This window comes from Pleurodeles waltl, chromosome 6, assembly GCF_031143425.1.
Source record: "Pleurodeles waltl isolate 20211129_DDA chromosome 6, aPleWal1.hap1.20221129, whole genome shotgun sequence".
NCBI classification, from domain to species: Eukaryota; Metazoa; Chordata; class Amphibia; order Caudata; family Salamandridae; genus Pleurodeles; species Pleurodeles waltl.
In genome coordinates, this window is record NC_090445.1 from 206354842 (window position 1) to 206382053 (window position 27212).

Genomic DNA, 27212 nt, shown 5'->3' on the forward strand with positions numbered 1-27212 from the left:
CCAGGCTGGAGACTTATTTGCTGGTATATTCTTACGTTTTTTTACATGCGCACCAGGGGTGTAACGCAGGCCCCCAATCTTGAGAAAGCTCCATTTCATTCCCCATTCAACCAAAGGTATATGAGTATCTCTGGGATATGCAAAACTGAGGGGGCCTTCACTACATTCAACAGGGGCCCCTCAATTTGCATTGCCACTACTGTGCCCCAACTCATGTAAAAATGCCTTGTGAGATAACGGCACAAGACTGATTCGATCAGAAACTGTCATTCAGTGAGACATCTCCCACTCTCACCTCACATAACTTTTTTTCCCTAAGGTGGCCCTGGAGTACAAAAAGTTACATAAAGTTGCATGAGTGTCTGTTCAACCTGCTTATGCCTTGCCTGGAGGGCTCTGGGCATCAATCAGATCCTCACCATCCTAGTAACCATTGGGAAGAAAATAAGATACCTGACCCTGAGGTGTCCCTGGTCCGATGTTTTGACAACACCAAAGAACTTTTCAGCATAGTTAAGGATCCTTAACGATGATCACACCTCTGGACCATCACCTCATTTCTGGAATTCCGAATGGCCCTCGAGACCTGGCTGCTCGTATAAGCCTCCAGGCCCTGCAAGCGCCTGGATACCCTATCGGGTGATTGGCCACACTTTATAAATCCTGATTGATTGACTGATGTTTGAGTACATGGGCACTTGGTGGGTAGCGGGCCTCTGATTGCCCTGAATGGGGAGTGACAGAAGCAAAGCAGCAGGCTTCACTCAGTCTGCTTCAAATGTAATTGACTCATAATTGAATGTCCGTGGTGTCATCTTGGAGGTATTTTTCCTTATTTCCTTCCAAAACATTAATAATACACTTCCTAGGATTTACATGGCTTTTAGTCAAAGTATGTGTAATACATTGCTTTGAAATGCACATTTGGCTCCAAATATTTGTATATTTCATGGGCATCCTCATTACCTAATCCCCCAAGAGTTTAAACCTGCACACTATTTTGACTTGAACATTACTGTGTACAAATGCCCAGCCTCCACGAAGCTGATACACTCTCATTTTGGAAATTTTTCAAAATATAGGAGGGCTGCGGGTTAGACTGTGCTTAATTTGTTCCGGTGTTTGCCGGTGGTGGTGCTCTAAAATTGTTTCTTAACACAATCACATTTTATGGCAATTTACCACATGGTCACGCTGTCTAGTGTTAAACAGTAAGCAATAGTAGCGGGTTTACAAATTAAATATGGATTTTAAAAATATTAATATCAATTCTCCTATGCCATTCTTATAGCTTTGGATGACCTGAAATATTCCAAATTGTCACATTAGACGACTATTCTACCATCTGTTGTTTAGGCCTCTTTAAAAATGTACTTCAATTGGCATCCCTGGCAAGGACAGTAGATTGTGCAAGCGGCAGTGTTTTACAGAGGTATACACTGGGCACTGGCGACTTTTTTTTCTCCAAATTAAATAATGAACATAGGGAACATGGCTCGTGCTCGAATCCCTCTGTCGCACTATGCAGAACCTCTAGCAAACCCGCACATGCGTATATGCTTGCTAAACTTAGGTGAAAACGCAGAGGAAAAATAGCCACAGACTTAGAAAATTGCTATAACCTGTTGCAACTGGACATATATTTCCTAGCACTACACAAATGGCAGTACAATACATATCTATACAATTCGGGAGCGTGGCTATGAATAGTGCGTGCCCAAGTGGGTGAGGGACCCACTGTATCCCAAGTGTTTTTTTTTATTATTACTATTGTAGAGGATCGGCGGCACAATTTCCTTCCTTGCGTTAAGGCCGTTGGTACCCGTGCTACTCCTACTTCTCACAGTAAAGTTAACTTTCAATGAATTCGATCTATCTGCAATTAACTGAGTGTTGTCGTGGTGGTTCTTGGTTAACATCCTGCGTGAGCCACTACGTGGCACTGTTGAACAAGTTTTAGTCAGCAATTATTTTGGCCAGCGTGGTGCGTTGCTCATTATTTGATGAGCCGCGCGCTTCGATTCTTTCTCAATCGAGTCAACATGTATTTGGCATTCGGAGCCATTACTGCTAAAGAAAAGAACATGTTTTTCCTGAGTAAACACATGCTTATTCAAGGATATCGGGCACCGTAAATCTGAAGGGTGGAGGGGGGAATAAAAAACAATTAACCTCACCTTACCGCCGTCTCCATCCGCCTCGTGCCTGTTCCCTCGAGGTGGTGTCCCAGCCATAGCGAAGGAGCCACCCCTGCTGATCATGAGTTTTTACCGTGTGCCAGGCAGTGCTTTATTTGTAAATAAAAACGTGCCGTGCCCAAAGCCCTCCTCTTGAACACGCCGGCTGCTGCATTTAAATGCGCGAACACGGAACACTGAGGCAGCGTAATCATGAAGCCATCTTGTGTCTCTTCAATCCAAATAAAGCCACTCCCTGCCCCTTCAGCTCACTCTTGCAGCTTTCTACTTTCTCCCTTTACAACGCCTTTTCGTTTTTCCCTTCCTCCGTCTTTTCCATATGTGTCTTTTGCTCGCAACAAATGCTTGAGGCAGAAGAATAAGCCCCGGCCCTAAAAAATAAGTGCAGGTGCTCAGCACCGGAAACAACAAGCACAAATTAAGCACTGGTGCCAGGGAATCGTTATGTGATAAATAGCAAATATGTGCTAGTTAGAGCATGTGGTAACTACCAGGGCCTTGATTATGAGTTAAGCCTGGTGGTAATTACCGCATGCAGGGGTAAATAGTGCGTGACTTTAACAAATTGTCTGATCAAGAGCAGTGGTGGCTGCCACTGAACGGTGGTGGCGGGGTGGGGAAGGCATAAAAAAAAAAGAAACAGATAACACTTACCTGCTCTGTCGGGAGATGGGTTCCTCTCTCCTCTGTCCTAGTCCTGAGCAGCCTCGTCCTCTTCTGGGCAGCACACTGGCTCCCAGACTTCCTTAAGCCAATCACAACGCTGCTGTCACCACCATGACAGCAGCATTGTGATTGGTGTGAGTGGCCTGGTTCGGCACTCACACTAGGAGTTGGACCCAGTGCACTTTCTCCTTGGAGAGATGCTAAGTGTGCATGTCTGTTTGGCAGGCCCAACACGGCTGGCCAAATGGACTTGCGCACTTATGGTGCACATACCACTCCAGCTCCAGCCCTCCTCCAGGCCAGTCCCGCCTGCCCTAACTTGGCTCCATATGAAAAATAAAATGATTATAAAATTGTGTTATTCTTATTTTATTTTTCCTTTTCCTGAAAGCACTGGGTCGAAGCTCCTCCTCCTTAGGGGAGGAGTCTCAGCTGATCAAGAGTTAGAAACTGCGAGTGTTATTTAATACATGTGCAAAATACTGCATGTTTGTAGTCCACATGCGCTATTTAACAATTGCCCTATTTGACCCAGGCACGGGAAAAAATGCATGTTGTAAATAATACCCAATTACAAGTATAAGAGGTCATTAAAACAAGTGGAAAATACCTACCATAAAATACCGCCTGTCAAAAGCAGGGTGTAAAAATCCATTAAAATGTAGGGAATGAAGGAAAAGCTATATAACAATGGAAAAACTAAAAGAACTACTCAATAATGCAAAAAAAGCACTACCTACACTGTTTGAGCTGAATATAATAAAATATCACACACACCTGCACACAAGGTCAGACCTACATTAACAGCCAGGGCAGGTGAAGCTCTCACAGGTAGATTGCAGCAGCTCACACTTACATTCTGTAGTACACCACCATGGATACAGCAGGGTTAGGCCACTATATAATGCTATGCCAGATCCCTATTCTGCTACAACAAATTGTGCAGCATGGAGATGGACACCAGGACACCAATCAATGACCCCAAATGGTGCAGCAACACAGTATACGAGCCTGGATTGACAAAGTAAGGCTACGACCCATAAACATGAGTCAGCTTGATATTTTGAGGATTCACAGGCTCGATATGGCACCATACAAAACATATTTTCACCATTATGGATTTCCTGGAGCCCAACCTGGGGTCCACTGCCACCCCCCTTAGCCGAAAATGCTAGAAGCATGAGAATTCTTTGAAACAGGCACCACATAGGAGACAGTAGGTTTGGTGTGTGACATTTCTCAGTTGATCGTTAGTAACATACTCTGCTAAGTGATGGATGCTTTGCAGAGAGTGAGTGAGCAGCATATATAGTTCCCCCTAGACACCCACACAGCTAATGCCAGCAAAGCAAACAACAGTGCTACAGCAGGATTTCTGATACTGTAGGGTCAATTGGCTGCATTTATGTACATGAGCTGACCTCAGTCAGACAAGAACAAGTGTGCTGAAACGGTTAAATGAAACACACTATTTATGTGCAAATGCTGTATAATGTAGATATATGTATTTTGTACTGGTTTGTTAGGTGTCGGGACGATACCACAAGATTATGATGCTGACTATATGTATACAATATTAATCATATTGTGGTAAAACATCACGATAAGGTACTGAGCAGACAAATCAATCATTGATCATCAAGGTTACAGTCCATTAGGATTGTTTTATTCCAAAATAAATATGTCAGCAGTACCATTAGAAGGTTATTAGCCTTTATGACATGACATGAATCAATGTGAATGTGTGTGTCAAATTACATTGGCCACTCTTCACAATGATGGTGATTCTCCACCCTGTCAATTTTTTAACAACATTACAGCTCTCATGTCTGTTAACTTTGGTTCTTCCTACCTGACTGAAAATGACCGCATAAAAAAACTACTGTCTACTGTGTGGTGCCTGTTGGAAAGAATTCTAGCCCTTCTAGCATTTTCAGCAAAGGGGCTTAGCAGTGGATCCCCATGGGCTCCAGGATATCTGTAACAGGGAAAAATGTAGATTTTCCTAGTTTTAATGACGGAAAGTCTTAATTTTATTAAAGACACGGAGGCGAGTATTATGCGTTCTTTTCTTGCTTTAATTTAAATAGCAGCAAGTGAAACTACAAATCCCATGGGCGTAAAGAACACAAGCCAATGGGAAACAATCTGAAGTCCATAAATCAAGAACCAATGACATAAGAGTAACTATATTGTGACGTAACTGGACTGCGAACAGCCCTCTTTTCTTGCACTTGACAATCAGCTGGTACGAAATAAAGGAAAAATAGAAACCAGAATGAGAACAGCCATAATAAAAGATAACAGTTCGGAACAAAAATTCATAAGTCCAGGAAACTGATGGTGGAGCGTCGCACACTGGTGATCCGCAAGGCTGAGGAGAGGATAAGAAGATGTTGATGGAGCATCCACGTTATGACTGGAAGGATCAGGTAGCCGGTTGAACCGCCGATGTTGACACTAAAGGGATGGGAATAAGACAGAAAAAGTTACCACAATCCGGGTGGGATAATACTCGCCTCCGTGTCTTTAATAAAATTAAGACTTTCCGTCATTAAAACTAGGAAAATCTACATTTTATGACAAGACCGGAGGCTCCTATTATGCAAGTTTAAAGCAAATTAATGACATTTGAAGAAACATTATCTACTGGTTTACAATAAAAGACTCTAAAAACATTATCATTAGACCAATCTGCAGATCTAAGAATGTCCTCAAGACGGGAACCCGTCCAAAAAGCTTTGGAAGCCATAGCACCCCTGGCAGAGTGAACACCAAAAATAGAAGTGTCAATCCCAGCCAAAGACATAATCCATTTAACCCAGCGAGCCAAGGTGGCCGAAGACACCGGCTTGTAAGGTTTCCTGAAAGAGATAAGTAATTGAGTAGCAGAGGACGTTCTTAGATGAGCAGTCATGAATTCATAAGCTTTTAAACATTGAGCTACACATAATTTAGGACGATCCGGAAAATAAGGGTAAAAGACAGAGTGTAAATTTGATTTTGTTCTTCTAGACACAGTAAAAAGTACACCAGACGGAGTAAACTGTCTTGCAGAAATATCTAGCGCTTTGACATCAGCAATACGTTTAATGGAAATAAGACACAACAACATGGTGAGTTTAGCCGACAACATCTTTAAAGAAAGGGAAGAATTGTCAGGCCAAGCTAGGAAAAAATTTAGAACCACATTAACGTCCCATAAAAAATTGTACTTGGGTAACGGAGGATTGGCAAATTTTACTCGCTTTAAAAGTCGGCAAATAAGAGGGTGTTCACCCACCGGTTTTCCGTTAACAAAATGGTGATTAGAAGAAATAGCTGACCTGTACAGGTTAATAGTACGGTAAGCTTTCCCTTTACTGGCTTCAGCGGCAAGGAAATTCACTATAAAAGTGACATCTGACGAAAAGGAATCGATGTGTTTTCCCAGACACCAGCTATGCCATAAAGCCCAAGCTGACTTGTAAGCCTTTGTTGTTCCGGGGGCCCAGGATTGCCTGATATATGCTGAAGCTTGTGATGAAATGAGAGGGAAATGTTGGGAACTCCCGAAATTTTCCATGCTGAAAGAGAAAGGAGGTTGTCGCGAATGAGGTTGTGTGGGCGTTGCAGGGGATCCAAGAGAAGATCTGGAAAAGAAGGGATGAGAAACGGAAAATCTATGGATAACTCCAGGAGAGTTGGAAACCAAATCTGGGATTGCCAGAAAGGGGCGATAAGAATTAAAGTAGCCTCCTGGCGGCGGACCTGAGCTAACACCCTGCTGATCATGATGAAGGGAGGAAAAGCGTAAGAGAGGGACTTGGACCAATCTTGGAGGAATGCATCGGAGGCCAGGGCCAAAGGATCCGGACGCCAACTGAAAAATTGAGGTAGTTGAGTGTTGAGACGAGATGCGAATAAGTCGATCGTCATAGGTCCCCAATTGTTTTGAAGGAAATTGAAGACCGTGGGATGTAGCATCCAATCGCTTGAGTCGTGGAGGTGACGAGAGTGCCAATCGGCGACAGAATTGAGAGTTCCCGGAAGATATTCTGCATGAACCGAAATTTGGTTTGAAAGGCAGAATTCCCAAAAGCTTTTTGCTAATTCTGCTAGGGGTTTGGATCTCGTACCTCCGAGATGGTTTATGTAACGTACCGCCGAAATATTGTCCATCCTGAGAAGGATAGCGCAACAGACTTTGTTCTTTGCCAGGCTTCTGATTGCAAAGGAGCCTGCAAGCATCTCTAAACAGTTGATATGCAACTTGGACTCCTCTATTGACCATAAACCTCCAGTCGAGATTGGACCACAACGGGCCCCCCAGCCGGTTAGGCTTGCATCTGACTCTAATACAAGATCTGGGGCTGATGGAAAGATAGTTTTCCCGTTCCAGGCATCTAAATGGTCTGTCCACCATTGCAGCTCTGTACGGGAATCGTAGTCTAGAGGAATCACGTCTGCAGAAGAAAGCCCTTTGCGTAGATGTTGAATCTTTAAGCGCTGAAGTGCCCGGTAATGTAGGGGACCTGGAAATATGGCCTGAATGGAAGATGAGAGGAGACCGACGATGCGAGCGAGGGTTCTTAGTGAAATGGACGAATGACGCAAAACTTGAAGGATCTCTGACTTTATAGATTTTATTTTTGCCGGGGGAAGAAGAAGGGTGGCCGACACTGAATTTATCAGAAACCCTAAGAATTCTATACTTTGGGTAGGATGAAGAAGAGATTTCTCCTTGTTGATGATGAATCCCAAATCCGAAAGGAGGGAACAAGTGAGATTGAGATTTGTGATGAGTAATTGTGGGGAATGACTCATGAGAAGAATATCGTCTAAGTAAATGAGGAGTCGTACTCCCCGAGCTCTGAGGTGTGCTACCACTGGTTTCAGGAGTTTGGTGAAACACCATGGCGCTGATGAAAGACCGAAAGGTAGAGATGTAAAGTGGAAGAATTGATCGATCCAATGAAACTGGAGAAACTTCCTGTGTTCCGGATGTATGGGGACGACCAAGTAGGCATCCTGTAAATCCAAGCGAACCATCCAATCGTTCTGCAACAGGGAATCTCTGAGATGGAGAATGGTTTCCATCTTGAAGTGGCGGTAGACAACAAACTGGTTGAAAGACTTGAGATTGATAACCGGTCGCATTTTCTTGTTCTTCTTTTGAACCAAGAAAATGGAACTGGTGAAGCCCGCAGGATCTGGATGGGTGAGAGCGATGGCTTGCTTCTGGAGTAGGGATTGAACCTCCGAGGAAATAAGAGCGGACATGTCTGTAGAGAAATGAGGAAGCGGAGGAGCGGTGCATTGTACTGGCATTGAATAAAATTCTATCATGTAACCCTGAACGGTGTTTAGAACCCAAGGGTCTGAGGTGATTGATTGCCAATTTGGAAGAAAATGGCGGAGACGACCGCCCACAGAGACATGAGAATGAAACAAATTTACCTGTTTGATTGGTATTTCTGGTATTTTTGAAACCTCTGGAACGGAAGCCTCTGGACCTTTGCGGGTAAAACTGGGGTCTGAAGTCTTGATATCCTGCATTGAAATTGCCACGGGAGCCTTGAGTGTAATATGGTTGGCCGGCAAAGCGGCTCCTGCCTCTGCCGTCCCTGGCAAAAACCCGTTGATGAAATACCTTCTTCAGAGACTGTTGGGCCTTGTCGAGCGACGTGAAGGTGGCAACGTATTTGCCTATTTCCTTAATGAAATTATCACCGAACAAGAAACCCTCTGTTTTTGCCTGAGGTTGCAGTGTGGCAAGGTGGACCAATTTAGGATCTAATTTAAGGAGGATGCCTTTACGTCTTTCCTGGGAAATGGCCGAATTAGCGTTTCCCAAAAGGCAAAACGACCTCTGGACCCATAAAGACAGTTCTTCTGGATCAATAAAAGACCCGTCTATCCTGGCCGATTCAGCCATGTCAAAAATCCTCGTAAGAGGACCAATAGTATCCAGTAGCTTATCCTGGCAAGAGGACCAGGCTTTATCGATCCCTTTTCTAGGATCTTTGCCAAACCTAGTGAAAAAGGTTAAAATGGGTTGATCTATGACAGGGGTAGTAGAGGATTTGTGTATCAAAGAGGGGCGAGCACACTCTGATTTGAGCTTGGTTCGAGTCTGCTTGTCCAAAGAACTAAATAGTTTGGCTGACACGTATTCTCCAACATGAGCTGCCGGATACCATTTGGTCGAATTGGGATGTAAAATAAATGAAGGGTCAAACATAGGTACCCCTTCGCAGTCGAGAAGAGGATTTGAAGTGCCTGCGTTGGAAGAAGAAAGTTTTGACTTTTTAGGAATGGGTGAGGAATCGACATCATCATGGTCAGAAAGATTAACATCTGAATCTGCGTCAGGTACGTCATCATCGGTATCCGGAATGGAAGAAATAATTAAGGGGGATATAACATGTTTAGTTTTAGCTTTGCGCTTAAGCACTGCGTTTTCTGAAGAGTTATTCTCCTTAATCGGAGTCTTTTGAGGAACCGCGTCCTCTGCCATGGGTGAGGAAACCTCACAAGTCTTTTGCGCCGTTTGTTGAACATTTCTTAGCTTAGGAGAAAGGCGCTGTCTGCAATCCCCTGCAGACTGGGCGGAAAAAGTCTTATTAAACATCTTTAAGACAGAACATTCCAGATTTTTTGACAATTTATTCGTGGAAGTATTAACAGCTTGCTGTACTGAATTTTGAATAAATATATTAATGTCTTGTTTAATGGCAGACACTTCCTCCTGGTCAACCTGGAGAGAAATGGAATTGCCAGACTCCATTATAACTAAATAAAGCCCGAGGACAAAGCAGACTGGAACAAGTTAGGCAAAAAACCAAATGGGCGCTTGAGGGTTAATATGCAGGCTGAAGACTGAATAAATCAATAAGCCCCGCCTCAGGGTGGAACCCGGAAACTTTGCTAAAGCGAGCGGCAGGAAAAAACTACGTCAGGAGGAAGAGGCAACTCGGAGAAATGCCGGCTGTTGTGCAGAGAAAACGCCGACTGCAGCAGGACGTTCCTATCTCCTTGGGCGCGAGCCGAAAAGACGGTTGGACGCCCAAGGAGACAGGTAAGCCGCCGCGCGGCGGAGCGCAGCGCCCGCGCGAAGCAGCAGCGCGGTAAGCCGTCGCGCGGCAGAGCGCAACGCTCGAGCGAAGCCAACTTTAACTGGAAATAATAAAACAAACGTGCGGCAACATGCCGTCTAAATAAGGAAATAAGCAAAAAATTTGCGTAATCAAGCGTAATTAGCGTAACAAATAAATAAAGCAATACTAAGGCAACAAGTACAATATTTCTTATCAAAACACGGATAAAGAAAGAAAACACGACTTAACTGGCTGCGAGCAGCAAGAAAAGAGGGCTGTTCGCAGTCCAGTTACGTCACAATATAGTTACTCTTATGTCATTGGTTCTTGATTTATGGACTTCAGATTGTTTCCCATTGGCTTGTGTTCTTTACGCCCATGGGATTTGTAGTTTCACTTGCTGCTATTTAAATTAAAGCAAGAAAAGAACGCATAATAGGAGCCTCCGGTCTTGTCATAAAATATGTTTTGTATGGTGCAATATCAAGTCTGTGTATCCTTGGGATCTCAAACAGACACATGTTTATGGGTTGCATCCTTACTTCGTCAATCCAGGTTCTTATACTGTGTTGCTGCACCATTTGGGTTCATTGATTGGTGGCCTGGTTTTCACTCTCATACAGCTCGGTTTGTTGTAGAAGAACATGTCTTTGGCATTTTGTCATACGGTGGCCTAATGATGCTGCATCCATGGTGGTGTATTGCAGAATATAAGCGTGATCTGCTGCAGTCAACCTGTGAGAGCTTCACCTGTCCCTGGCTGTTCATGTAGATCTGGGCCTGTGTGCAGGTGTGTCTGCTTTTATTATTTTAAGAGCAAAGAGTGCATCTACTGTGTTTTTTTGCATTATTTTGTTGATTTTAGTTTTTTTCTATTGTTTTGCAACTTTCTTTGATTCCCTACACTTTAATTAAGTTTTACTACCTGCTTTTGACTGGTTGTATTTTAAGGTGGTATATTTCACTGTTTTTTTTCACATCTCTTACTTGTAATCGGGTGTTACTTACCACAAGCGTTATTGTTTGTATTTGGTAAATGTTGTATGCATTAAATAGTGCATGTGTTAAATGGCAGACATGGACTACAGATATGCTGTATTTGGCGCATGTGCTAAATAAAACATACTGTTTTAACTTGTGATAGACGATTTGTTAAAGGCACGCGCTGTTTACCCCTCCATGTGGTAATTACCTCCATGCTTAACTCACAATCATGGCCATAGACCTTCCTCTAAGTGGCCTTTCGAAGAAGGGGACCTTGACCAGACTTTGGACCTGAAACCCTGATTTAGATGATGAAGCAGTGGAAGAAAGTTCAATCGGGATCAGTGTGCTTGATACTTCCTAGTAAGGGCTTCTTCTGGCTTTAGGAAACGTGCTCTACGGCCTGTCTGAAACACAATTTTTCTTTTTATGTGGTGCACGTGCTTGAACACCATTTCTTTCACTTATACCGGTTTTAGCATCAAAGGCAACAATTTCTAGCACAGGTCAGAGCTAAACAACATTGCCAAAGTTCTTTGGTGCCAAACCGCTCGAGAAATGCAATGAAGACAGTCATGGGTATTAACACCAGCAAAATGTTGACATAAAGACATACCTAGAGCTAGATTAGAAAAGCAAAGGTGGGGTGGCACTGGAAGGGATAAAAGGTATGGTGTGCTATTTAGATAGTGTTTACCATGGTGAGTGTGTTGTTCTCTGTGGTTGTCTTCTGGAAAATCAGAGAGGAGCCCCACAAAAAGTTTGTGGTCCAGGAGCCACAAAAGCATTCCACAGCTCTGCCAACTATCAGCCTGCATGCCTTTTGAGACCTCCAAGGGAATAAACCAGGACGAGCCATTGACCAAGGTGACCAAGAGTTGACACTGCCTGGCAAATTCACCTTGCAACAATGACTACACCTTCCAGGAAATGTCAGTGACTCAAGGCTAACAATCTTGACCGGGAGTTCTGGATTTTGAGCTGTGGACTAGGGCTTTGCAAACTTCGAGTAATTTGCTTTGCATAATTGCATGAACTTTTGACGTATTCAAACGTATTCAGGAAAGGCAGATTTTGAAATATTGGTCTATTTAACCCCCATCAGCTTTCATTCCTCTCACCCCATTACTTCTTCGTTAGCTCATTATAACAGAGAGCCAACAAACAATACTGGAAATAGTTATCTTCAGCCAGTAGAACTGAAATAAATATCAAAATTGTGTTTTAGTAACTATGATACGTCCTTTTCATTGCCACAGCCTTAATGAAACCTTTCTGCAGTTTCAGGCGTTGCCTTTAACTTCACAGAATGTGGACCCTCCAGGATTACATTTGTCCATTTGTTACCACTGTGACCTTTCAGCAACACTGTGACCCATTGTGACAAAGGCGTAAGGCAGGAATTGTGGACCAGAGCGCTTCCGATCCCTGCCCCATAGATTTCAAAAGCCCAACTCCTTTAACTAAGTGCACTTGGGAATGTCTTTCATCATTGCGACAATCGGATGTGTTAAGATAAAAGTATGTGGAGTTACAACCAAGGCCACCACAATTTAGGATACCAAAGATGGGGCCCTGCGTGAATTTTGTGACTCAGGTCCCAAAAAAGCTTCTGGTGGGCTTGTGTACAGCGCTTTGCTATCACTCGGCAGAAACAGGGTACGTGTGTACTGTGTGCTCCCGACCAATGAATATGAAATAAGTAATCTTTAATTTTATTCTATACACTAACCATCACACTGGTCATGTTCTTGGGCCATGTTAATATATTATGATTCTTGTTCACTTTCCTAAAAGATAAACATAAACAAGAGAAAAGCAATGTCGCCTGTTCATCTTTCATACAAATATAACTATTTGTTCAGGGAGTGAAGTTGTGGAATCGACAGTGGCATTTTTAAAGGAAAGAAATGAGCATTGAGTGATTTTGACTTGTTCGAGGTTTGAGGTCTTCCAAAGTGCTCTGGGTTTTAAAATCCTTAATGACAAGCTGCATCATTATTAATTGCTGAGATATTTCCAGCTTGCATAATTAATGCCCCCTCTACCGGGCTCCATGTCTTGGGACTGACCCCCAGCTTTCAGCTTCATGCCAGAGCATCTTCTGTCCTACTATGGAGTCCGGAAACTCACCTGGGACGGGAGACGAAGGTGATGTATTGCCACAAGTCTGAGTAGTACTTGGCCAGCTCCTCCGGAGAAGCATCATCGCCTGGGTGCTCAGGCTCACTCGGGGCGCTGTGAACACAGTGACTCAAAAACAGCGCCAAGCAGCAGGTGAGAGTGAAGAGGGATAGCCAGCGTGCCTGGAGGGCGGCCATCTACAAGAGAGAAGAAACAACAGGGTGACTAGAATTCTGAGGTGCCAGAGCTGTGATCCGCCGGTGCCCCACAGCGAATAGTTTACTCACACCCTTACAGTTCCCTTCTTCTGGCATATTCACAGCTCTCTAACACCAGGGACCACCAAGAGGCTGGTCTCAGTGCTCCTCCAGCAGGGCCCTACTCTGGTGCTAAAAGAAGGACAACCCGAAAAGTGTCTCCCACTTGTACTTGATGGATTACCTTTGCCTACTCATGGCGTGGCTTCTGATTGCTGCCGAAATTTGGAATATATCAGGGGTGAGATACAATCATTTTCGCTTCCTTCATAGGCTAGGACTGCAGCCTCCCACCCAATCCCCCTCAATCCCACCCACCGGTCAAATCCATCAGGACTCTGCCAAAATGTCTTTTCCCCAGGTTCGCAGTGGTCATTGTTTCAAGCATCTGTTATACTGCTGATGCATATTCTTCATTTGACACACACATTTGAACAAGTTACATTTTGCAATAGCCACAAAGGATATAAGCATACTTTTAAACAGTGCAGATGTAATGATGTTAGTTTCTGAGTTATATTGTGAGCAGATATTGAGGGTTATTACCTCTTAGAAACTGTGACATAAAGGGCATCCACTTACGAACAATGAGAGACCAAAGGAAACCACAGGAACAACGATGGCACCTCAGTCTGTAACATATTTCTAGCAGGACTGGATAACAAGTACACTGCACCAGCCACATCACACTTCTGATTTTCTTTCACTAAATGTATGTTATGCTAATAGTTTACACCATCATTGAGCAAAACCTTTCGACTAATTTACTAATTGAACACAATTATTTTTGGATGACTAAATCGGCACAAGGGGCATAAAACAGCTTTTATTTGTTCACAAATCATAGGTTACCCATGCCAGGTACAGCAAGAATTTTCGATACCAGCCTACACAAAACATTCCACATATTTAGGCAAAGTTCCAGGTCCAGTTGCAGCAGTTCAGCTGGGCTGTTGTATGGAGGCATCTGGAGCTCATTGTGTCGCTGTAGCTCAGAAAATGAAGTCAGCCAACTGACCCTTGGAGTCACTCAAGTTAGCCTAAGATGAAGGAGCAGGTCCAGTCTTCCTTCGTAAAGAGCAGGGCAGGCCTCAAGCAGCAGGGCAATCCTCTGAGGAACAAGGCAGGTATAGAGCAGCAGGGCAGTCCTTTGGTAGCAGCAGGACAGTCCTCTGGGGAACAAGGCAGGCCTCAAGCAGCAGGACAATTCTTTGGGGAACATGTTTTTCCTTCTTCTGTGATGTCCACAGGTTTAGGAGTGTAGTGACGAATAGTTCAGGTGGTCCAATATTTATACCTGGTGCCAGCCTTTGGATTCAGGGACATTTTAGCTACCCCCACATCTCGTTGTGGAAAGTTTTTCCCTTGTCCTGCCAATGTTCCAAGGTGTCTGGGGTGACAAAAGGCTGGTGTCAGCTTCCTTTGTGTATGTGTGCTGGAGGCACCCCTTTAAGGTGTAAGTGGAGTAGGAGAATAGCTCCACTCTCACCATCCTGACAGGATAGCCCATTCTGCCATCACCTAATCCCCCCTTGTCTCACTGTCTGGGATAAATATACCAGCTGCAAAGCCGTTCACAGTCATGTGACCCAGGACACATGCAGCAAGCATCAAATGATTAAGACAAGAAAATGTCTACTTTCTAAAAGTGGCATTTTCAGATTTCTTATATTTAAAATCTGACTTTCCCATTATAGAGGGTATAAAATTACACTTCGTTTGAGTCCAAAACTTCACCTCCCTATTGGTTCCCCATCAAAAATTAGCACTTAATATCTGTAATAAGGTAACTCAATGTAATCCAATGGGAGAGGTAGGCCTTACAGTAGTGATAAACACATTTAGGAGTTTTTCAGTACCACGATATGTAAAACTTAAAAACACATGTCGCACTTTTTAAGTACACTGCACCCAGCCCTATGGGCTGTTAAGTGCCAACCTTAGAAGTCATGTATGTATTTAAATAGAAGTTTTAAGCCCGGAAACGGTTTGTTTTTCCAAGTTGAAATGGCAGTTAAAACTGCACTACAGGCTGCAATGGTAGGCCTGAGATTTGTTTTACAGTGCTACTTTTAGTGGGTGGCACAATGAGTGTTGCTAGTCCACTAGTAGAATTTAGGTTACAGGCGCTTGGTAAATGTAGTAAAACTCTACTAGGGACTTACATGTACACTGAATGTGCCTGTCAGTTATAGGCCAATTTTACTATGTTTTAGCAAGAGCACAGGCCCTTTAGCACTAATTAGCAGTAGTAAAGTGCACAGAGTCCTAATGCCAACAAAAACTAATTCAGAGAACAGGAAGACTGAAGGCAAAAAGGTTTGGGGATGACCTAGCAGAGAGGGTCAGACCCAACCGAAAACAATAAACAAAAACTATGTACAATGAACAATCACACAGGATCAAAATCCACAAAAGAACAACTTCACAACCTTAAGAACTTTCACCATCATTGTTTATATCATAAAGTGCACACATTTCCAACGTGAATTATTTTTAAGTGGGGAAAACAGAACAGACATAATGAAGAAATGTGTGTTGGTATGGCAGCTACCCACAGTTCATAAATTTATAGTATAGGACATGTTTAAGGCACAGAGCGAAAAGAGTACATACGATTAAAACGCTGCAGACGTTTGACTCACAGAAAGTAGGCCTAGTGAAAGCCAGGTGATTTTATAGCTGTCTATCGGAGTTGTCATGCGTCCCTTCTTTCCTTCTCTACATCAGATGTCCAAGTAAAACATCTGACTCTTTTTCCACAGGGCACTATACCCATTTTTGCAAAAAAGAAACACAGCTATTACTTTCCCCTTTCCATTTACCCACACCAAATATAAGCATGCCATTTGAAATACAGATCTGTGCATAATATTACATTCTTCCTTTCTGTCATCCTATTTCAGAGGATATTATCTTCAAAGCATAATAATTCTTATCCTAACCTATTTTGATACCTTAGCTTCAACTAACTGGTTTGGTCAGCTAACTAGTTTGTTCTGTACCTGTGTTGTTCAAAGTTAAATATTACTGCCACAGTCAGCAAGCATTCTAAAATTAAATGTGTATGAGTGTAGTTTGAAGAAAGGACCTTTATACCACAGAGTACTATTAACTTGGGATCCGAAGGACAAAGATGGGGGGACAGAGAGGTGTAGGACAGAGCACAGGAAGTGGAGGAAAACTTGGATGGTTGGGGATATGTGAGGATAGGGAGGGAAGCCAGGAAACAAAGGAAAATGTGGCGGAAAGATCCCCAGAGGCAAACAAAAGCAGGGAAAATATATGGGCTGGTAGATGCAGGGGTAGGATTCGCTAAAAATGGCAACTGGGTAGAAATTTGCATGGAGGAGAAAGCGCCAGGGTTGTTTGTCAGAGAAAGATGAGCTAGAAGCTGTGAAGGGGCATTTCAGAAGGAAAAGAAAGTACAAGGTGGTGAGAAAATTGAGAAATATTTCGGCACATTTGTTTTGATCCTGGGAGAAGAGAACCTCTTCTTGGGACACTAAACATATTTTGCAAGATTAGTCAAAAACTGTGCAGTTCTAAATCATTTATGGCCCTTTATTCCAGATAAATTGACATACAGACAGATAAATACATGCTTTACCTATAGAAATATGACAATGGCAATGTAAAGGTGCATGCTCCTTTAAATATTTTTATTTAAACTTTAACCTATGCTAGTTTAACCTCTATGGTTTGTGTCCCTCTTTCTGCTGGTGTTTGCACAAAATATCAGAAAAGAAATATCATGTGGACAAAATATTATGTCGAGAATATCGATGACAAAAATATTGTGAAGGTAAGTTTCTATGAGTAAGAAAACTTTAACTATACTTAATTTCACATATATGTATCTTGATGATATATATATATAAATATATATATATATCTTCTCGATATTTTGGTCCTTGATATATTGGACACAATATTTTGTCCACGTGATAGTTGTTTCCTCGATATTCTGTCAGACAACTCTCTCTGTCTTATCTTTGTCTAGCTTCATCTTACTTTCTCTCAAATGAACCTATAACCTCTCCCAAACATCGTAAATCTATCCATGGCTTTTACATTTTGGCAAACCTACCCATTAGTACTTGGCTCTCAAAAACCCTTCTTTGGAAAACTGGACCCTTATGCGGGTCCCTCTTGTAGCAAAAGCTAAAAGTTGTTTCCTAGTGTGACATTCTGAATTGTTCTCCCAGAGCAGAGCACCTTATAGAGCGTTCATGCTGAAGAAACATGTACATGTGCACTAATCATCATCTTGGAAAAGGGAATGGTAATGTTACAGACCACCTCCTGGTAGGCTTCCTCAAGTCTTCATCCACTGCAATTTCTGCCCCAAATTTATTGGTGGGGGCCAGATTATAGGGGTAGCTCCATTGAGTCCCATGCCATGTGTGAGCCTCTGTGATGCAAATGGATGATCACCTGGCACCACAAGGGAACAATATCGGAATCCTCCTTCAACTAATGTGTTTGTAATGGAACCAGCTGGAAGACACCTGCCTTGCTGGTCAGCACTTCAGCTGAGCAGAGGACAACAAAATCAAGAACAATTCAGGAGACAAGTGTGAATGTGGGTTGGTGCCAAGTGTAAACAAAGGGATGAGTGGGGGGAAGGGTGTAGTATCATGGAGAGGGTGTGGAAGTCACATTGAGATCCTGAAAGGTCAATAAAATATGATCCACATATCTGGTTTGTTTGATGTCCTCTTCATTGAGCTATCATACCACAACAGGTGACGAAGGGAAGGAGCAACCCTGCCACAACATGTCGAAGGTACAACCTGTAGCCACGGTGAATACTCGTCACACCAGGCTAACACAGCTCTATGCATGTGCCACAAGATGCCCTGAAGAGAGCAATCTACAAGCAACCAACACAGAGTGTGCAGTATCACTAATCTTGGACACAAACTAGGCGTCAATGCCACCCCTGGAGGTGGAGGAAACAACTCCCAACAGGCCCACTCCCAGCAGCGGCAAGGAGACCCTGCCCAAGCCACCTGGGATGCAGCTGGTGGCTCAGGCGCAGCCAGTACCTTACGTGATGACTAAGATGGTCGCACCACATGCCCAGACTGGAAGAAACCTAACGGCAGCATGCTCAGATTCAAAGCTTTTTGAGCAACAAGAGAGACAAAGCTTTCAACAAAGAGAGAATGTGCGGCAATTTTAGTAATCAGCATATAAAGAAGACAAGATTAAAAGTGTGTCAAAAAATGATTCAGGCACCACAGAGTGGGAGCCGTCTGGAGGGCGGGGAGCCCGCCAGTGCATTCAAGAAAACCCAGGACACAAACGATGACTGTTGCCACATAAAAGCAACAGCCTTTTTGAAGTCAGAGCAGTTTAATTCACAAAAACACATAGAAATAAGGAACCTAAGCCAGGATAGGATAAGGACCATACTGGATACTGAAGAAATAGGGAAGAAGACACACTCAGTCAAGAAAGAAAGGAACCAAAGAGAGAGAATCAAATTACTGAAACCAACCCAACAATGTCCTGTAAGCCAAATCTGGTTAAAGGATCCACATCATTCTCCAGACCACCACTCCAGTTCATCATAGTACCAGGAAACTATATTGTTCCCCTAATCGGCTGAATGGCTGGATGACTTTGACGATTTCATAGAAGCATGCAGAGAAAATGACGAAATCATATGCTGCACTTTGAAAGACTTAGCCAGCAAAGACATCTGATGAATCATTGAATGAATGCCGCTCATATAGACCACACCGTATCATAAGATATGCGATGCGCAAAAATCAATATTCCTAAGAAAGAAAAGTGTAGACTATGCGTGCTATAACTTCAATCTTGCCTCGCAAAAAAAGATTAACCAATAATTGATTTCATAACCTGACTGCACAGCTTAGTCATGCACTGCAAATTCAACAAATTTGCAGGTGAAGCATGAGTCACCATTTAAGGATGCCAATCAAAGTCACTCCAGCGCAGTCTACTCAGAAAAGGCTGCACTTTTGGCAAAATTGATGATATGATTATATAACAGACAGAAGACCAACCAAAGAAAATCAAGTGGGGAAGGCAGAAAAAAGGGAATAAGCATTCTGATTACGGGACAAGACAAAAACAAGAACATCAAGCACTAGTAGGAGGCAGACGCCAATCAATAGGACATGCCAAAACCAACAACAAACGCAAGCACAAAACAAAATACAACAAACGAGAATGCTATAGATGTGGTCATTAATATCCGAATGAAGAAAGAATTCCCACAATAGGTCAAACGTGCCAGAAATGCAACATGATTGGCCTACTAAATGGAGCCAGAGCATTCTCCAAAGTAAACCTAAACAAAAGATACCACCTTTGGAACCTGCATACAAACTTGAGGTACATCATCACACTCACCATCCACCTCAGGCTGTACCGATACAACCGACTGAATTTAGGGATATCTTCAACAGCAGAAACCTTCCCAGAAGCAATCAGGAGGGTAATTTGGCTGATCAGCAACACACACACAACTACAGTGACAACAACCTCGCATTCAGGACATCCAGGGATGAGCATGACAATACGTCACACAGGGTCTGCTGAACACTATGACAAGCCAACCTAACCCTAAATACAGGGGTGGGAGACTTTCACAAGAGCCAACTCCAGTTCTTCTGGCACATCTTCTCAGACAAAGGAAAGTGCCCCCACCTGAGTGAGTTAAAGCCCTCAATGATCCTCCTGCACCAAAAGACATCAGCGATATTGAATCCTATTTAGATGTGGCAAGAGCCCTCTACGAAAACTCACAAAACAAGGACGATTATTTGCGTAGATGCTGAATGTGACCAAGCTTTTCAGGCCACCGAGTGTGAAGTCAGAAACACCACCAATATGTCATATTTTGATTCCAAACTATACACAGAACTCACAATGGATGGCAGGCCAGTGGGACAAGATGCCATACTTTGAGCTGAGCACAGACAGAGCCTCACAGACATGAAAAGGTGCATATCCAAACAGGATAGCATGGAAATCTTATAACCCGTTTACACTTCAACATATTGACAGACCACTAGGAGCTCACAATAATATTTTGGAACCGAAAGGCAAAAACATCCCCACGCATCTAGCAGACTACATGTACCGACAGCTAAACTAACCGAGGGCACCAGGAGATCCGTAGCGGAATAATACATACACTTATTCATCAACCATGCCACGCTGCCATCCGTACCCATCAAAACCAAGACAACACACCTTGACCGATTCTACTTCACAGAAAGCAAAAACACAAGTCAAACTAAAAAAATGGCAAACACTCTCAAAGAAGCTGACAAAAAAGAATTCAGCACATCCGGCATGTAAAGGATGAACTCTCCGTCACGGAGTGCGGGCTCCTACTCAAAGAAAAAAGCCTAGTAATCCCAACTGCACTACCTCAACGAGTGATAGTTCTGTCCCACGAGGGACATTGTGGAATTGTAGCAACTGAGCAAGCTCTTCAAGACAAAATATGGTTCACTGACCTAGACACACCAGTGGAAGAAACACTAAGGCCCATATTTATACTTTTTTAGCGCAGCGTTTGCTCCGCTTTTTGACGCAAAAACGGCACAAACTTACAAAATACAATTGTATTTTGCAAGTGTGCACCGCTTTTGTGTCAAAAAAGGATACAAATGCGGAGCTAAAAAAGTATAAATATGGGCCTGAATTTTGTAAGTTTGCACCACTTTTCTGTAGAAAAATGACGCAAATATGGCGCTAAAAAAATATAAATCAGGCCCTAAGAACCTTTGTTCACCTCCTCTCCCACTACAAATGTCATCACTTCCAAAACGGTTATAGTAGAATGTTGTAGATTAATTCTTTGATCCACTGAAATCTGGCAAATACATGCTTTTCATCATGGAGTGTCTTCGTATTTCCCACTGGCCAAAGCATAATCAACCAGCACCAGAGCATGAACTTTGAATTCGATGAGGTGTCTGCAGCCTGGGGAATTCCTGAGACCATCAAAACAGATAACAGACCCCAGTTCAACAGTTAAGAATTTGCCCAGTTTGCAATGCGCCTAACCTTCAAACACTGCCAGATCCTGCCCTTTGGGCTACCGAAATCACGTCCATCAGACAATGTCCATCGACACTCATCCTAGGGTGAGAAATTTGCATTTGCAAACGGTCTACTACCCAACTGGTGATCACAGACAAAGAGGTATGCCAGAAGAAGTGAGAGGCAAAAAAAAAGGAAATGAAGGAGTATGATGATGCAAAGATATTTGCCCATCCATCAGACCTCAACGTGGGTGATCGGTTGTTAACAAAACAAAGACAAACTACGAAGAATGACCCAAAGTGCAACCTGAGACAATGCAAACTACGACCCAAAGGGGATCAGTGGTAATGGCATAGGCCAAGAAATAAATAAACCAAAACTTCTACCACTTTAAGCCATATCAGGAAACTCCCCAACAAACCTTGTGTGAACCCGAATACGTGGACGCAGAAGACAACAAGCACAGCATCATGCACCGCCCCATCCCAGAGAACAGAGTGAATTCACCAAGACGAGACTAACTGCAAAAATGTGATGCAGCAGAAAGTAGAAATGTCACTTCCCAGTGAGAGAGGAGATGAAATGGAGCCAGCTGGAAAACACTGGCCTAGTTGGTCAGTGCCAGACCTGAGCAGAGGACACCACAATCAGGGTGGGGAAACACTGAGAGGACAATTGTGAATGTGGCGTGTAGCCAAGGAGAGATGGCGGAACGGGGGGCACAATAAAGTGGGTACCATCGAGAAGGAGAGGGGACTGAAGACGCATCGAGCCCTGTAAAGGTACAGAAAGTACGATACATATATTTGGTTTGTCTGATGTCCTATTGAAAATGCCTGCGCTGCTATTGTACAGTAATGGTCTATACTATGCTATGGGGCAGTGAAGGGCTGTAGTATGTAATGGGTCTGTCCTATGTCATGCGGCTGAAAAAGGCTGCACTGTTATGGTGCTAAAGGGCTGTGCTATGTTATGGGGCTTGTAGTGGGCTGAGCTATGCTATAGTGCTGGAAATGGCCTGTACTGTGCTTTAAAGAGCATTCCTATCTTATGGGGCTGTAAACAGCTCTACTATGTAATGAGACTGTAAATGGCTGTACTGTGTTATGTGAAAATGCAGGAAAAGGAACAGAACAGAAGGAGAGGTAAAGGGCAAGGTGGGAGTGAAAAGGTCAGTGAAAGGAGAGAACGAGTGAGGAAAAAGTGGAATGAGCGAGAAAAGGTCATGAAAGACAAGAGAAAGGACAATAAGAGATAAAAGGGAAAGAAGGGACAAGAAGGGTCAAGAAGAGAGAGAACACCAAGGTATGGCGAAGACAGTCAATAAGTGACAGGGGAGACAAAAGCAAGGAGAGGATGTGTGTGGGGGAATGAAAAAGAAAGACATAAATACAAAATTATAGGAGGAGAAACTTTTGAATCTGAAAATACAAGATCAACTGGTGTTGAAGGGAGGGACAAAGTAAAGATAGAATGAAAGTGTTCAGAAAAATAATAAAAAATGTGAAAATATGAGATGAGGCATTGAGGCATTGAAAGGAGGGGGCGTAAAGATGATATTAAGTGAGTGAAAAAAGAAAGGATGAATGTGAAATTATGAAAAGAAAGTACATGGAAAGGACTCTAGGTGTAAAGATGCTATCAAGAAAGTGAGAAGCAGAAAGCAATTTGTTTTTAAATCCTAGGCGGGGCATTTAAGGAGGAGAGAAAAAAGGCAATGCTAAGGGAGAGTGAAAAAGGAGAAATGTGAAAATATAAGAAGAATGAACACTAAGGCAGGAGCTGGCGGAGTTGGTTCCTTAATACCTTCTTAATTCTTCTCTCCGTGCAGATATACGTTTTCTCAACAGACCTGTCATGCTCCTCTGTTCACACTCATGTTTGCTGCTGCATGTGCTATGGGTTAGACTATATTGCACGAGGGTGGGACTGGAGAGTTGAGGGCATGAACAGATTCCTTGGACACAATGGCAGCTGCGCAAATGTCAAGGGGCAGGCGGTGGGGGTGGGGACAGGAGGGAATAAAAAAAAAAAAAACTTACCTTTTGCCGTAGCCTCCTGCTACGTTGCTTCTCTTCCCTCGATGTGGTGTCCCAGCATTCACTGGGACAGCAGCACAGGTTCCTCAGCAATCCCGGTGCTGCTTTCATGCTAAATTTAGCATGAACGCATTGTCAGGATTGGTTTGAGTGGATTGGACTGCTGCTCAGACACAACCCTGTGGTCTGTGCAGTTTCTCCAGCCCAGCTGTTCAACACAGCCGGTTTGGAAAAACCTAAGTACGCATGTTTGTTTGGCCGGCCTGAGACGGTCCGTCCAACACAAATGCGCACTTAGATGCACTCCCTACTCCTCCAGCCTCCGACATCCCATGGCCCAGGCCCGCCCCTCCCTTCACATGCTGATGGCTGAGCCAGCAGCTGAAAGATAAAACGATAGTGAAATATTGTTTTCTCTTTATGCTCCTGACTTAGCCAGGGGGGCGACGCTCCTTTGCCATTGTGAAGGAGTCGCCTGCTTAGACATCTCTGTCATGTAAACTATGGAATGGCCTGCCTAAACAGCTGTACAGGACACAGGACCATCAACAACCGCTGTGACGATCTTAATCTTCTGTTAATTCTCAGCTGGTCAGGAGCACTTTCTCATCTGATTGTGTCCTGTTGGCTTTATATTTCCACCACTAAAATGTACCCAGGGGTGAACATGCACTTTAGAAATAATACATTAAATAATAAGCTTATGTAAAGCTAATAGGCCCGGTTGTAAACACAGGCATTCGCAAATACTCTTTACAGGTATTGCCTGCATAATGCTAATAATAACATTAAATCTGTCCAATTGACAATGATGTGAAAAGAAGCAGAAAATAATTGATTTCTTTTTAGAATGCATTAAAGAGATACGAATTTAATGTATGAAAAGCATGATAGTTGAGTGTACTTTTTAGATCTAAAATAGTCACTACGGCCTTCCAATGGCAACACTTTTTGGAAGGCAGAACTATACAGCAAATAGCCAATAGCATTTTATGACAGACTAATAATCCTCTGAGTGGAGCCACTCTACGTTTCGAGAGGACAACGAGACAAGGAGAGATAAGGGAGGCAATCTTATGAAGAAGGAAAATTGGGAAAAGCACAAAAATTTGGAAAAACTAAATAAGGATAGCAAGAGGGCACAAATGAAAGAAGACAATAAAGAAATCAGAAACAAGGAATGAAAGTTAGGACAGAGAAATGCAGATTGGAGAAGGCAACAATAAATTAAATTAAAGAGAGAGAAGACTTATGAAACACGGAAGAAGCAAGAGAGAAGCAGTAGTCCGGGAAAAATGAGGAGGGAAAAGCATACCAATTAGTGCAAGAAAAGTGAAAGAAAGGAAAACAGAAGAACCAAAAATAATGGAGGGAATGAACACTAGCGGTGAAAAAGGTAGAGGGGTGAGTGTCATTTGATTTAAAGATTTTTAAAAAATGAGAAGAGGAGGCTAAAAAGCCACTCGGCGATTTAGGAACAAATAGAAGATGAGAGACCAAGAGAAAAAAAGATGCTTTCAAATAGAAGAGACAGTAAATTGAGATACAAAAAGGCGAGAGATGAGAGAATGAAAAGAGATATAGTGGTAAAGAAAGAGTAATAAGGAGATAGAGGATGATGAAGGCAAATAGGGAAAGATACAGGGAAGATAAAAGGTCAAAAGAAAGACAGAGGTAAAGTTTTATAAGGAAGACAGAAAAAAAGTGTGGCAAGCTAGAGAATGCGAGAGATGGGGAAAGATAGAATAGAGAAACGAATGGATTGTAGGGAGAGAGCTAGAACTCCCTTTTTCGGTCTGGCATATAGATAGCTTTATCTCTCTGTTATCAAAGATCTTTTGTGAACAATACCATACACAGAGTCAGCTTTGGGTGAGCCCCTTACTCTTGAATGGATTATTTTCTTGCCTAACTCACTTCTTTCCTCCTGATTCAATGGTTTTCCTCCTTAGCCTTGTCTTCCCACCAGGAGCAGATCGTTCTGGTTGAGTCATGATTAGAATGCATGTATCCTTCCACGTTGAGGCTAGATCTTGCATTGCTGTGCATATGAGAAACTACCTGCTCCCCCCTAAGCCTTCCACCACCTCTTTTTATTGAAAATTACCTGGACAAGACCTATGACTGCCAATGCTTGATGTTAATAGACACCTTTGCCAATTATCTTTAAATTCCATCAGCTAGAGCTCTCCCGATTCAGTTTGACAACTTAGCTCTCATTCCAAGGCTGTTGGTTTTCTTTACAAGCCTACTGTGGCAAACAAGTACTAGAATATCTTCAAGAGTTGAGAGAGACCTTCTCTACTTTAATGAATGTACGTGTTTCCACAAATGCATGCATAAGATATGTGCGGCATGACTTTCCCTCGTGGGACCTTGCAGTGAGCCCCCTAATTTAGTCATTTTGAGGTGTAAGCTTGTTTTTTTAGGGAAAGAGTCTAATATCCCCATTAATTTAATCTCTTTAGATTGCAGTTGACTCATCTCTTCTCCCACTTTTGTGTCCTCCAACAACTTTTCTGTCTCTAGCAGTCAGTGAAACAGTATTTTTCAGTCTATATTTACAGCATAGATGTCTTGTGGGACCTATTGTTACCAATTCTTTAAAATATACAAAGAGTGGTCATTGCTGCCTCACCTCATGCTATTAGCTGCTTGGCATATCAGTCCGCCTCTTGTCAAATCCTTGCTTTGCAATGTATGAGGGCTACTTTACACCTGAAAAGTAACCTATATACTCACATACTAACTTCTTTATGCCATAGATGATTTCTAAACAGAACGCCAGCTATTTTACAAACGTTTTCCAGTTCAGCAGGCTTTTGTAATGGTGTACCAGGACTCAAAATGCAAGCCAGACCTATGGATTTTGGGAGTGCTTGTATGCAAGGCTGCGACAACTTGCTGCAATAGTCTTTTCGTCTTCTTCAATGCTATTTAATGTAGCTAGTTTTTCTTTTGACACAGGCGTTATCCAAATGGAAGTTACAGCCCTGTACACTGAAAGGGGAGTAGGAAAGCAATTTTGTAGTGATATAGTTATATAATGATTATTTAACATATTTTCATACAGTGCTATTGGAACAATTAAAGAGAGTTAAATAGATGACCCTAATTGAATCTCGAATGCAATCCTGGATATAAGGCTGAGAGGTGGAAAGATTATAGCTTACAGACCCCACGACTCCTGGGATCGCATGATATGCAACTTACGGGCCCAGATCTTAAGGTCTGACCCATTAAATTAATAACCAGGAAATTTAAATTCTAATATGCATTAACTTAAACATAGTGGTTGACCCACATAAAAGCTTTGACAAGAAAAAGGAAGATCAATGAAGCAGTAAGGAAGCTGAATAAAAACAATATTAATCATGAGCAGTTTTGTGTTGTTAAGGCCCAGAAAACAAGTTTAAAAAAAGGCGACTTGGCAGACTATGCAAGCAGCAGAGAAGATATAGATTGAGCTATTTGACATTTGTAAATCTAATGAGTCTCGTAGATTTGGGTCCTACGTCAAACACTTCATACTTAGATGCAATGAAAGCACCCACCCAGAGATGCGGCATATCTATATTACATCAATGTACATTTCTTACAATACCACTTTTGTGATGGATAGAGGTAGCTTTACAAATATTGCTCTTAAATATATACAGCTTTAAGGCTGATCATGCCCTTGGGCAGAACCAACTTCTGGTATCAATCTTTAGGAATAAGCCTGGTTTTGGGTCCAATAGCGTCCCTTGCTGTTTAGATCCTATATAACTCTTTGGAGACTTCCGGATAGTTGGCAGGTGTCCACTGTATTCTCTATGCACAAAAACG

General features: G+C 42.7%; 1 protein-coding gene across 1 annotated transcript in view; it reads right to left on the minus strand.

The window, feature by feature from the left end:
• The window catches only part of LOC138301903 (peptide YY-A-like), a 95242-nt gene that overhangs the window by 15358 nt on the left and 52672 nt on the right, over window positions 1–27212 (minus strand). The window contains exon 2 of the mRNA XM_069242379.1: window positions 13061–13248. Coding sequence (XP_069098480.1) covers window positions 13061–13248 — 188 coding nt within the window. The remainder of the gene's footprint in view (window positions 1–13060; window positions 13249–27212) is intronic.